The sequence below is a fragment of the Mustela lutreola genome, chromosome 1, assembly GCF_030435805.1.
Source record: "Mustela lutreola isolate mMusLut2 chromosome 1, mMusLut2.pri, whole genome shotgun sequence".
Taxonomy (NCBI): domain Eukaryota; kingdom Metazoa; phylum Chordata; class Mammalia; order Carnivora; family Mustelidae; genus Mustela; species Mustela lutreola.
The window spans coordinates 35543560-35557083 of NC_081290.1; the positions used below are offsets into that span (position 1 = coordinate 35543560).

Consider the following 13524-nt stretch of genomic DNA (forward strand, 5'->3'; position numbering starts at 1 on the left):
CTCTGCACTCTGCATTCATTCACACTAACAATTGTTTAAATTCAAGTCTACAAATCCTTATTTAACATATACAAAGCACTTTGGTAGGCGTTCGGAAAAAGAAAACAACGTTCACAAGATAGCTCCTGCCTTCAGATGAACTATAACCTCTAATAGGAAAGAGAAGAGAAGATAGGGATAAAAGCAGGATATTTTTGGATTTCAATTTATCAGAGACGATAATCAAAACTTAATGTAAGAATATGATGCAAATTTTGTGAAAGAAGTAATTGTATGTATGTGTTCATATGCACATAGAAAAGTATTTGGACATTGGTGTGGGGCTGGGAAGCAAGGAAAAAGGAGACTGTTCATTTTTTACTTTATGTCTCTCTGTATTGCTTGAGTGTTTTGCATTAAAAATGCATTCTTTTTATAATTTATTTATTTAAGATTTTATTTATTTATTTATTTATTTGTCAGAGAGAGAGAGAGAGAGCGCGCGCGCGCACAAACAGGGGGAGCAGCAGACAGAGGGAGAAGCAGGCTCCCTACTGAGCAAGGAAGCCGGATGACCCTGAGACCATGACCTGAGCCCAAGGCAGACACTTCACCCACTGAGCTGCCCAGGTGTCCCTATTTTTGTAGTTTAAAAAAGTCAAGAAAATTGGTAGAAACAAATGTTTTCTGTCTGCTAATTTAATTGTTGTACGCTGTTACTCTTTAGTTTCTCTAAAGTTCCAAAAATCTCAAAGGAAAAAAACCTGAAACTTAAGTAAAAAATTGTTATTCTAGGGGTACCTGGCTGGCTCATTTGGTTCAGGTCACAATCTCGGGGTCCTGGGATGAAGCCCTATATCACGCTCCTTGCTCACCGTGGAGTCTGCTTGTCCTTCTCCCTCTGCTCCTCTGCCCCTATTCGTGCTCTCTCTCTCAGATACATTAAAAAAAATTTTTTTTTAAAATTACCTAAAAATATTTCAGGCTTTTAATAAATGCCCTTAATTCTGGAAATTACAGTGTTTTTTTTGTGTGTGTGCGTGTGTTTTTTTTTAAGATTTTATTTATTTATTTGACAGACAGAGATCACAAGTAGGCAGAGAGGCAGGCAGGGGTGGGGGGGGGAGCAGGCTCCCTGCTGAGCAGAGAGCCCGATGTGGGGCTCAATCCCAGGACCCTGAGATCACGACCTGAGCCGAAGACAGAGGCTTAACGCACTGAGCCACCCAGGTGCCCTGGAAATTGCAGTGTTTATCCAATTGCTGAATTATCTGTTACCAATATCACATACAATGAATTAATAGTCTTATTCATTCATCAGCTGGTTTGAGAAATATTTATACAAAGAAGAACTGAACTAACAACTAAGCAGAGCATGGTGGAAAGCTTGATGAAAATACTTTAAGGGGTGCCTGGGTGGCTCAGTGGGTTAAAGCCTCTGCCTCTGGCTCAGGTCATGATCTCAGGGTCCTGGGATTGAGCCCCACATTGGGCTCTCTGCTCAGCGGGGAGCCTGCTTCCCCCTACCCCCTGCCTGCCTCTCTGCCTCCTTGTGATCTCTCTCTCTCTCTCTGTCAAATAAATAAATGACATCTTTAATGAAATGTTGTTATTCTAGATTCCATTGTCTATTAAAGAATGCCTTTTGGGGGCGCCTGGGTGGTAAGTGTCTGCCTTCTGCTCAGGTCATGATAGCAGGGTCCTCGGATCCAGCCCTGCATCAGGCTTCCCGCTGAGCGGGTCTGCCTGCTGCTCCCCCAGCTTGTAATCTCTGTGTGTCAAATAAATACATAAAATCTTAGGGGAAAAAAAAAAAAGGATGCCTTTTTACTCCATAGTAGTATGTTGATATTCAGATTTTTTTTTTTTAATTTGACAGAGAGAGATCATAAGTAAGCAGAGAGGCAGGCAGAGAGAAAGGAGGAAGTAGGCTCCTGGCTGAGCAGAGAGCCCAATGTGGGGCTCGATCCCAGGACCCTGGGATCATGACCTGAGCCGAAGGCAGAGGCATTAACCCACTGAGTCACCCAGGTGTCCCAGTATGTTGATATTCAAAGGGAAAAGCAGGAGACATACAATACATATACAGATAACATAAAAGAATGATAGCGGTAAAGCCCCAGCCCTCTTTTTAAAGATTTAGTCACATAATCTCTGGTCAAGATATGACACTATGAAGAACCCTTCAGTACACTGCCCCCAGTACTAAAGATCGGGGTTTCCTCAGCTGGGAGACATCCCCCAAATATTTTCCAGAAGATCGCCCAGGAACCATTTGAATGACGTCAGTGAGTCACTCTTTCCTGGTGAAGAAGTTAGAAGGTCCGGATCTTTTCTCCGCTTCCTACCACTTTTCAGCAACAGAATCCTTCATGTTTAATGGTTTAATGTTTCCCTCTTCTTTGAACATAGACCAAATGAGTGTTGAGTTTTCTCAGTAAGATTTTTCATATGCAATTAATTTTTTATATACAAGTAAATGGCTTATTGTACTCTACCAGCAAATGTAAAGTTTTCCTCAGTTCATTTATTGCATCATATCTAGTACGGCTTTCAGTGTTTATAGTATTTTCTGATCTCTAGTTGGGCCAAATTTTCCGTGTATGAAAGTATCTGTATCAAATCAAGCTGTTTAAATATGATCATAATGTTACTCTCTGAACATTTATAATTACATTTATTTAAACTCTTGTTAATCATTCACTGAAGTATAACTTTTTCTAATTAACAATTAGAAAAAGTAAATATTGCTCTCTTGAAGATTTTAGAAAACAAACTGTCTTTTATAAATAGGTTTTTTTAAAAATAGAACTCATATCTAACCATGGTATTTTGGTTATGGGAACTGCCTTTGACAATTCTTACCCACAGGCAGTTTTTATCTTTTTATTCAAATTTGATCAGAAATGCCTCTAAGGATGCAAGTCTTAACTTGTTGGATCCATACTTTCTATATTTTATTAGAGATGTCTTAGATCTTAAGGGAGATGAGTTGGGATTATAATACAAGCATCATGGATTAACTAATTCAATGAATAATTGTGTTAACATTTATTTAAACTTCAGATGGTTTTGCCAAGGGCACACAGAAAGGACCAAACATTACTTTAATGGGACACTAAATTTGTGGGCAAATAAAACTCTAGAATCCTGGGGACACATGGGAAATATCATGGTTAATGTATGAGTCAAGGATAAATTTTTTTTTTTAAGATTTTATTTATTTATTTGTCAGAGAGAGAGAGAACCACGCAGGGAGAGTGGCAGGTGGAGGAACAGGCTCCCCGTTGAGCAAGTAGTCCAATGCAGGGCTCGATCCCCGCCCCTGGGATCATGACCCGACCCGAACTGAAGGCAGTTCTTAGTCAACTGAGCCACTCAGCTGTCCCAGGGATAAACTGTTTATAGATTTTTTTTTTGGGGGGGGGGGAACATGTCGATGGGTGGTTCTGGTCTTTAAATAGGCAAAGTGAAGTTAAATGTCTGTGAGTCAGTGTCAATGCAAGTGGCTTCCATGGGCTTCAAGACCATAAATTGTTCTTTTTCACCGAAGCTACGTAGCTGATTCATGTCATCAAACCTTGTTAGCTTGGATTTGGATGGGTAAGATTTGAATTTTGGCTCTGGCAACTATTGTAGGGTAAAAAAAAACCTTTCCATTTCAAAATATTATACTTAGTCTTCAGCTATTGGTGGGGGCTTAGACAGAAGAGGTTTAAAAAATGACATTCAATCTATTTAAATGTGCCTGTAAAACACTGCAGCCCTCTTGTTCAAGAAAGTAGTTGCAGCATACTAATCCTGTTGGCAAAGAAGTCTTGGCTATTAATCATGTGAATGGTGGCTTTTTCACATCATTGCTGTGTCTTGAATTTTAACACTAAATTTTGGTTAGGAATTGTAATAGGGCCTTTAAGAAGTATACTACATAAAGACAATTGTTTTCTTTTAAAATAAAAATAATCTCTTTACTTCTTTTATTTTTTAAAAATTTAAAAAAAGATTTTATTTATTTATTTGACAGACAGAGATCACAAGTAGGCAGAGAGGTGGGTGGAGAGAGAGACGGAAAACAGGCTCTCCGCTGAGCAGAGAGCCCGATGCAGGGCTCGATCCCAGGACCCTGGGATCATGACCTGAGTCCAAGGCAGAGGCTTACCCCACTGAGCCACCCAGTGTAAATGTTCATAACATATAAAAATGGAAAGAATACTATAGTGGGTCTTCATGAACACATTACTCAGTTTCAGGTGTCTTCAATATTCTGCAGCTTGTTTCAGGATGGGCTTTTAATGTAAAATTTTTTAGTAGAAACAGGCATACATTATTGATTTGCTTGTTTTAAAAAGACTATGTGTTAATGCCAGAATCCATGCTGGAGTGTGTGTGTGTGTGTGTGTGTGTGTGTGTCTGTCTGTCTGTCTGAAATTCATTTCAATTTCAGTAATTGAAATTGAAATTCAATTCAATTCAATTTTATTCAGTGGCAGTTTTAAATCCTCTCTAGGACAGGTAGATCTTCCTTAAATAGAAAATAATTGAACTATTGAAATAATTGAACTATTGAAATAATTGAAAATCAATTGAACTATTTGTTGGATACTTAACACATACCCAGCCTGGTGTGAGCTTCTCTGAGGGAATGATGCCAAGAAATATTAAGACATCATTCTGCAAAGAGGTAGAAAAATAGGGAATAAATCAAGTTTTATCCCAGGCTCAGGAACACCCTGGTGAGGCCTTGACCTTGAGTACAGTTTCCTAAGATTTCTTGTCCTGAAAGCCTCTTTCACAGTATTAAGCAATCTCTTGAACCCCTGAGGAATTTGAAAAACAATTTCATCATTAGTGTGTAATATACAAAAAAGTGTTGGCATATATTTTATTTTACATAAGCCTACTTTGTTAAAAATTGTATTGAAAAGTTTATGTTAAATAAATTGAAAATACTCAGAAAATAAATTATGGATATTTAAGAGGCTCCTATAACATGTGCATAAATATTAGCATTTTCCCATTTAATAGTGTTACATTATTCAAACTATTTTAATTACATAAGAAAAAGCATTTTATGACACATTTTAAAATGGCACACTGTGTTTGGTTTTAGGACCAAATATATTAACGTGGTGTTTTCCAAGTCTGATACATCCTCCTCTTTGTGCACTTTGTGCAAAGTCATCACCTTAGGTGTAATGAAGATGAAATTTTTTGTTAAATGTTACAAACTTATTTTAAGGGTATTTGACTGGCCTCATGTATTGCAGGAAAAAAAATTTCATTTCAAAATAAACATTTTAAAGAAAAACATTTTAGTAAATAATGGTACACGTGGCACTTGGATGTGCTAACAAACCAAAAACAAAACAAAACAAAACAAACCCAAAACCTCAAAACCAAACCCAGCAAAAAAACCCAACATGAAGCCATGTACAAAAAACCCGAACTTTGTTGTGGCATCAAAAATGGATAAAAAATTGTTTATGTTTGTTTGAATCCTTGAATTTTGCTTTTGAAAAAGTACAAGCTTTCAAAAAATACAATTGGTGTTTGGTTTGTGAGTAAGTAAGTCTCTGAGAGAAACCCTTGGGGGCAGTTCTTACAAGTGTTTCACCAACAACGTGAGCTAGTGGGGCAATCTTGATTCTCAACGTGTGAAAAGCCAAACTAGACATAAACTAATTTAGAGTTTATCTACACAACTTGCAGCTCTGGTGAAAATCTCGAGACGATTTTCTAAAATTGAGGGAACTTTATGTCCCTCATACTACTTCTCTTTCAAAATCCTTGCTATTTATGCTTCATGTCTTCAGCCCAGTTATCTAGTAGAGGTTCATATCAGTGCTTTTCAGAAGAGGGAAAGGAGAGGAATTTTGCCTGCCACTTGCTGGGGCCATTTGGCAATGTCTGGAGACAGTTTTGCTGTCATAAGCCTGGGGACAAGGGAGTTACTATTTTCTAGTGGGGAGAGGCCAAGGAACATTCTACATTGCACAGAACACCCCACCACAGAAAAGAATTACTTGACCCGAAGTGTCAACAGTCCTGAGGTTGAGAAATCCCGACACTATGTAAACAGTGCATGTCTACGAAAGATAAAAATTTAAAGCAATGAAGTCAAAACTATCATGGAAGCTATTTTGTGGCATAATAAACGGAATGACTTCCCCTCTTACGAGCAAACTCATCTCCCTCAACTTCTGTGCATGTTTACTTAGGGGCTCTCAGATGTTCCCTTTTGAGGGGGGGACCTACAAATTTAAATTTTCATGCATATTGATTGGCTTAAAAATAGAAAGAAAACAGACATCTTAACTGCCTTTACTAATGTGAAAACTTGGGGCTTTGCTGATCTGAGGGATGAGAGCAAGAGGGCCATATAGGCTGGAATCCATCTCGAGGATTTTAAAAACTGGACTTGAAAGAGAGAAATCTTTCTTCTACAGAAGAGAGAAGGATGCCAACCCCCAAGAAGGAAAGGACATGAGAGAGGGAGATGAAGGACTTCTGACAGTGTTCTCATTATGGGGTCATTTGTCCTTTGATTTGGCTACTCAGCCAGGGAATCGTCCATTCTTGCTAAGGTGTCTTGAATTAGGCTCCTGTCCCTCCCAACCAAAAAGTCCTGACTAATATACCAGTAGATCAACATGGGTAATATTTCAAGAATCAGCTATAATGCAACGAAGTATGAATTTTGAACTCGAGATTGGTTTTTCAATTGCAGGATTTGAGATAGAAATCCTACACTACTCATGCAACAAAAATATTACATACATTACAGCATGTATGTAATATTCTGTGCTCGGTGCTGGAAACACAAAGACAAAGAAGAGCCTCTCCTTTCCAGGAGCTCTCAGGTTACTTGGGGAGACCAAAGAGTAGCATATAGTATGAGTGCTATGACAGAAGCAATCCTGTCTTAATTATGGGACCCGTTAGGAGGGATACTAACCCCAACAAGTCAAGAACAACTTGGAGGTGGTGACTGCCTAAATGGAGTCTTGAAGGACATCAGATGAGTCAAGTAGGGAGTTCGAAGGGCATCCTCACAGGACAGAATGTTAGTAAAGGCTGAGTGGGAGAGGAAGAATGAGGTAAGACCAAGACACTGCCATTCATGCACTATAGTAGATCATGGGGTACAATGGGCTGGCATTAGTGATGGGCATGGGAGAGTGGCCAGGAAGGAGCCTGGAATAGAGGCCAGGGGTTGTGGGTTGAGTATCTTGGTGAAAAATCAGGACTTTAGTCCCAAAAGCTTTGGAGAGCCACTTAAATGGATTGTATGCAAGGCAGGATGTATGTTAGAAATAATCACTCTGTGCATAAAGCATGGAGGATAATAATAGGCACCTGGCAAGGTTGTTGCCAAGATTGCAGATATATTTAAAGCCATGATTACCATGCTTAGAGATGGCCAAGTCAAAAAATGTACTCTCTCTGTTCCAAATACTCCTCAAAACCCAGAGTGGAGCATCTCTTAATGGGTATGATTATGGCAGTTCTGTTTTTTGGTTTTTTTTTTTTTTTGACCTGAAGCTTAGACTCACTGTAATGTAATCACCAAATCTGCAATAAAGTTGGGATTTAAAGTCCAGGTCAGTCTCAGAACTGACTAGGCCATTCAGGTTTTCTCCAAACCAGGACACTGCAGACTGAAATGGAGTTTTCAAGGTTATCCTGGAACTGGAAAGACCCCAAGAGCCACTATGAAATCTTTTATCAGTGTCTGAGGGGTGAGGAATAAAGTTGATTGAGGTTTTTTTTCTTTAAAGATTTTATTTATTTATTTGACACACAGAGATCACAAGTAGGCAGACAGGGAGGCAGAGAGAGAGAGAGGGGATGCAGGCTCCCCACTAAGCAGAGAGCCCCATGCAAGGCTCGATCCCAGGACTCTGGGATCATGACCCAAGCCAAAGGCAGAGGCTTTAACCCACTGAGCCATCCGGGTGCCCCAAGTTGATTTTTATATTAGGCTTTTTTTTTAAACTTAGTGAAATGTTTGAACTCGGACTCAAAACAAATCCTCAAGAATGCTGCTTCTGGGTCACAGGTGGGAAAATAAGGAATAAATACCTGATTACGACATAAAATATCAAATTAATCTTTTCCATGTCAAAGGAAGAACAGAGAAGGAACCAGTGGGAAAAATGAGTTCACCTCGGGCTACCAAACCATTGCAAGATTTCTCTCTGGAGCTCTATGTCTCTGGGCTAAGAAGGATATTTCACTTTCTGGCTGATTTCAAGGGACCCCTTACACTCCTTATTTGAGCTAGTGATTTAGAAATTTTAAAGAGATAGGAGAAATTATTTGGAAAAGTCAATAATTTAAAAATGTAATGCCTTAATTTAAAACAATAAAATTTATTTCACTATTGGAGAGTACTAATTTTGTGTTAAAGGCAGAGTCTGTCTTGAATTAGGGGACAATGAAAAACATCTGAAAATACAGCATTTTATATGTGAAGTTTGAAAGCAATGTCTATTGGTTAGTTACAACTTTTTCCCGTGTATTTTTTTATCCAATAGCCAGTTTTTAAGGCTTTAAATTAACCACTAAAGTATATTGTTCCTGAAAATTCCTATTGTGAACATTTTTCAAGGTGACAGAAAACTTCAACAATTGAGAACGTTTTTCTTTTAAGAAGGTTAAAGAAACATATATGGGCAAGTATGTGCCTATTAAACTCTAAAAAGATTATATAAAAGACCACCAACAGTAGCTTCCCCGAGGCTGAAATTGTCAGGTGGAAAGGGAGAGAGGAATTGAACTTTTTCACTATATATACTCTGGTACAATCTGATGTTTCTCAATCTACACAAGCCTGTAGCATTTATAAATGCATACATTTTAATAATTTAAAGAACTAGATAAAAGGAACAGTTTTCTAACTTATATATGCACAATCTTCATCGTTAATAGCTCTACGTTTTCTCCCCTTTAAGGTCTTACTTGCCAAATTACAGTACACCCTCACATCAATCATAGGTTCTATAGACAACGCTAGTCAGAGATACCTTAAATGACCTTGAAGTTATAATACAATTTGTTTATGGCAAAGGCAGATGCGACTGAACCATAGTACAACACCTGTGTATAATATAATCGCCCAGCAAGTTCAAAAAGAAAAGAAGGTGGGTAGGTATTTTTGAATGTGCAAATTTAGACCTTGGAGTAATTTTATGTTCCTATACATTTTTTCTACTTTTACACATTTCGCGTTTGATTATCAAAAATCAAATTACTCCTCCTAGCACATTATGAAACAGTACTAATAAACTGTCTTCATTTTCAAAATGTGACAAGAGTCCAGAGTAATTTATTTTCCCCAAGGAAACTATTGGACTCAAGAAGTTTAACCTGATTCTAGATATTGGCTTCAGTGTGAGACGAAGTCACTTTAAAAATCCCTGAAAAACAATCTGAGGGGAATGAAGTGGTGGGGGGGGTGGGAGGTGGGGGAACCAGGTGGTGGGTATTATAGAGGGCACAGATTGCATGGAGCACTGGGTGTGGTGCAAAAATAATGAATACTGTTATGCTGAAAATAAATAAATTTAATTAATAAAAAAAAATCCTAAAAAAAAAAAATCCCTGAAATATCGCTCTTTTAAAAACATTCTTAATAAAGACATTTGGTGTTTAATTATGTTGTCATCTATGAATTAATTCACGTAATCCCACTAAGCTTCAGTTTCCTTATCTTTAAAATGAGGATGCTAATAGGACTTAGTTCACAAAGTTATTATGAGGATTAGCTGTGATAATGCATACAGAATGCTTAGTATTGTCTTTGGTACACAGTAAGCATCCAACCAATATTTGCTATTACTTTGCTTACATTTTCACTGTTTTAGTAACTTGAACATCTCCCAACATTAACTCTAGCTTTTAAAACCGAGTGGAGAATAGTTTTCCCAGTTTTTATATTACCAGTGTAATTTTACCTCCTAGAACAGTTAGCCTCATCTTTTCTGCCATGTAACACAGATAAAACCAACTGTGAAGTGCATTTTTCTCCATTCCTGTGTTTAATACAGATCAGTTAGTTAACATGTATTTAGCTTATTACTGCTAAGTGTCACTAAGAATAACAATACTAACCACAAAGGGTGACTGGAAAAGGTCAAGCTGTAAAAAATTTCTGAAATGGTTACACATTGTCAGAAAAGGGTTCAGCAACTAGATTTCTAAAGTACTGGTTTTTCACTGAATGAAAGGAAACTCATATTCTCACACTCTAATGCCTACTTGTAGATTTTAAGAGTTAAACTTATTTTTTAATTTTGCAAGTCATATTTATTTATTTATTTTTAAAAGATTTTTGTTTCTTTGACGATAAAGATCACAAGTAGGCAGAGAGGCAGGCAGAGAGAGAGAGTGGGAAGCAGGCTCTCTGCTGAACAGAGAGCCCGATGTGGGGCTTGATCCCAGGACCCTGAGATCATGACCTGAGCCCAAGGCAGAGGCTTTAATCCACTGAGCCACCCCGGCGCCCCCAAGAGTTAAAAAAATTTTTAAAGCGCAACCCTTAAGGATAAAAATTGGCTTAACACATTACTAAGAGCTTAGATACATAAAGCTCGACCTTAAATGTGAAATTAGAGGCGAGAACTTGTGAGTTAGACTACCATGAGTTGAGTTGTTGTCAATAAAAAGAATTATTTAAACACAAGATACATTTCTTAGCATTTCTTTTTAACTCCTGCCTCTTACATTCGGAAGCTTTAACATGAAGCCAGCTTACAGGTGGTACAGTACCTTGATTAGGTTGTGTCCCACAGTGTAGACAGCTGCTAAGTTTCCCTTCTCTCCAGGAGCATGCATACCTGTCCCATACCCATGCCAAGCGACTAGATACGGATTGTGAATTGTAATCCAGTATTTGACGCGGTTCCCAAACGTCTGGAAACAGTAGGTGGCATAGTCATTGAAGATATCTGTTATGGTTTCATTTTTCCACCCCCCATATTTTTCTTGTAGTGCCAGAGGCAAATCCCAGTGGTATAAAGTAACTACAGGTTCAATGTTTCTCAGTACTAAAGCATCGAGAAGAGCATTGTAGTACTGGACACCTTTTGCATTGGCAACTGCCGCTATCCCATCAGGGAAAAGCCTTGGCCAGGAAATTGAAAACTGATAAAAAGAAACTCCAATAAAATCCAGGGCTGATAAATCTTTTTCCAGAAAAATGTAACTGTCACTGGAACTACTCATGCTGTTGACATTTTTAAGGTGTGTTTGGATGAAATGATCCCATATAGAGGGTCCTTTTCCATCTGTCTTCCAATTCCCTTCCACTTGAAATGCTCCGGTCCCAACACCCCAGAAAAAGTTTTTAGGAAAAGTGTCATAGAGAAACAGCTGACTTTCATTTACCGGACTAAAATGAGGAGTTTTAGACCATACAGCGCTTCCGTCCCCAGACAATCCAGTAACAGCTCGTAGGAGAATAAATGCCGACAGGATGACAGATCTTTGCAGACCGCGGTTGCACATTTTTTTCCTGTAGTGTATGTTTCTTTCATGGGCGCTGCGGAAAATCCATTCATTCCCTGGAGATCCAGCCGCACAGCCTGGCTTCGCTGGCAGCTCACTGCCCGCCTGTCTTATCAAACGCTTCAGTAAAGCTTGTGATTGTAAAGCTCTGTCAATGATTAGCTTGAACTGTGAGCCTTGGGATGGGTCATGGAGAGCGACGTAATTTGCTTGTTTCCTCCTGCCTTACTCTGGGGAAAATGATATGAAAACGCATCACTGACAGTAGTTTGAATGCATAACTAAAACATAGATAAACAATGACTAAAAATACCATATTCTCTTTGTAGCCTTTCATGTGACCCAAATCTTTTCTGAATGTTTTGAACACTATTGAATAAAGTGTATACCTTTCCAATGTTCGTGGGTTTTGAGCGGTAATTTTATTATTTCATGTTTCAGGAGAAGCGATACCAATAAGTAGCATTCCTATAGGCTGATAATCCAGAATGAGGAAATACAATAAGATATTACACTTCTGCAGAAATTATAACACATCTAAGGATACTCTTATCAAATGCTACCTATCTTAAGAAAATTTTAAAAATGTATTCATAGATTTGAGAGAAATGAATGAAGCAGTATATAGCAGTTTCTGGATGGAAACACTGAATACTTTCTCATTTAATTTATACATTTAACTGCGCTTTCAATCTAAATCCTCTAATCCCAAACTGGAGTTCAACAAAATTATTGTGAAAGTTCACTTGACAAATAAATAGGCAATAATTACAAAGAAGAAAAAAAAAGAAAAAGGAAAAAAACCCTAAAAGGGGCATCTGGGTGGCTTAGTCATTAAGGGTCTGCCTTCAGCTCAGCTCATGATCCCAGCATCCTGGGATCGAGCCCTGCACCGGGCTCCCAGGGATTGAGCCCTGCATCAGGCACCCAGCTCAAGCAGGAAGCCTGCTTCTCCCTCTCCCACCCCTGTCAATTCAATAAATGGATGAAATCTTTTAAAAAAAGAAAAAGCCCTGAAAAAGAAAATAGTGAAGGCACAGATTACCTTTAGATATGAAAACATGAAAAAAAAAAAAAAAGCACAACTTAAACAGCATGATTTTGGAATAAGAATGAATAGAACAATAATACTGTCCAGAATCCATAGCCTCCAGATAACTTTCTAAAAATTTAGTCTTTTAACTATTTGAAGTATCCCATAATAATGAATGGCAGAGTGTTTAACAGTTTTAGCCTCTGGACTCAGACTGCGTGGGTTTAAATATAGCTGTGTGACTGGGGACAAGTAACTTAACCTCTCTGCACCCCAGTTTCCAAGTTAGGTAAGAAAAGGGATAATGCTGGTATCTACAGCATGGATGAGTGTGAGAATTAAGTGAGTTAGTACATGGAAAGCACTTGGAAGAGACGCTGACCCATAATAAGGACTCAACGAGCATTCTTATTTCTATGTGAAAAGGAAGGATTATTCAGAAAGTGATGCTAAGATTCAGTATGAAAGATGCTATATTCTGGCTCCTGCCCACACCTTGAACTTCATTCCTCTTCAGTTAGCTACATGTAGAACGGGTCCCATCAGCCATAACAAACCACGCTGTGTTTGCTGGACACACGTGGAGGGCTCACGTCCTCTGTCTTGATATGTGGACTCTTTGCCAGGATGTGTGCCCCCTTCCTCTAGCTCATGTCCATGGTACCTCCTCTAGCAAGACTCTCCCATTCCCTAGTTTGTTTTGAATTACTTATTTATTTAACTGAAACTTGTGTAAATTACATATTTATTTATCTACTTATGTAAGTAAAGTTTTATATTACTTATTTATTTCTTAAATGAAATCTAAATAAAATCTATTTAAATTACTTATTTCAATGTATTTAAATCACTTGCTTGTTTATTTAAACACATTACTTCTTGATTTATCCTCTTGTGAAACATCTGCACAATCGCTGTAGATAAAGTCACTGCAGAGTCTTCGCTCCTTCTGTGTCTGATCCCAGCTCACTTTGACCGGCACCAACGTTGGCCTTTGCAGTCCC

The 13524-nt window shown here is 38.3% G+C and overlaps 1 protein-coding gene across 1 annotated transcript in view; it reads right to left on the bottom strand.

Moving 5' to 3' along the window:
- The window catches only part of KLB (klotho beta), a 36333-nt gene extending 24716 nt beyond the window's left edge, over positions 1-11617 (bottom strand). Inside the window, exon 1 of the mRNA XM_059163283.1 lies at positions 10750-11617. Within this exon, the coding sequence (XP_059019266.1) occupies positions 10750-11487 (738 nt within the window). The 5' untranslated portion in view covers positions 11488-11617. The remainder of the gene's footprint in view (positions 1-10749) is intronic.
- Positions 11618-13524: the final 1907 nt, after the last annotated feature.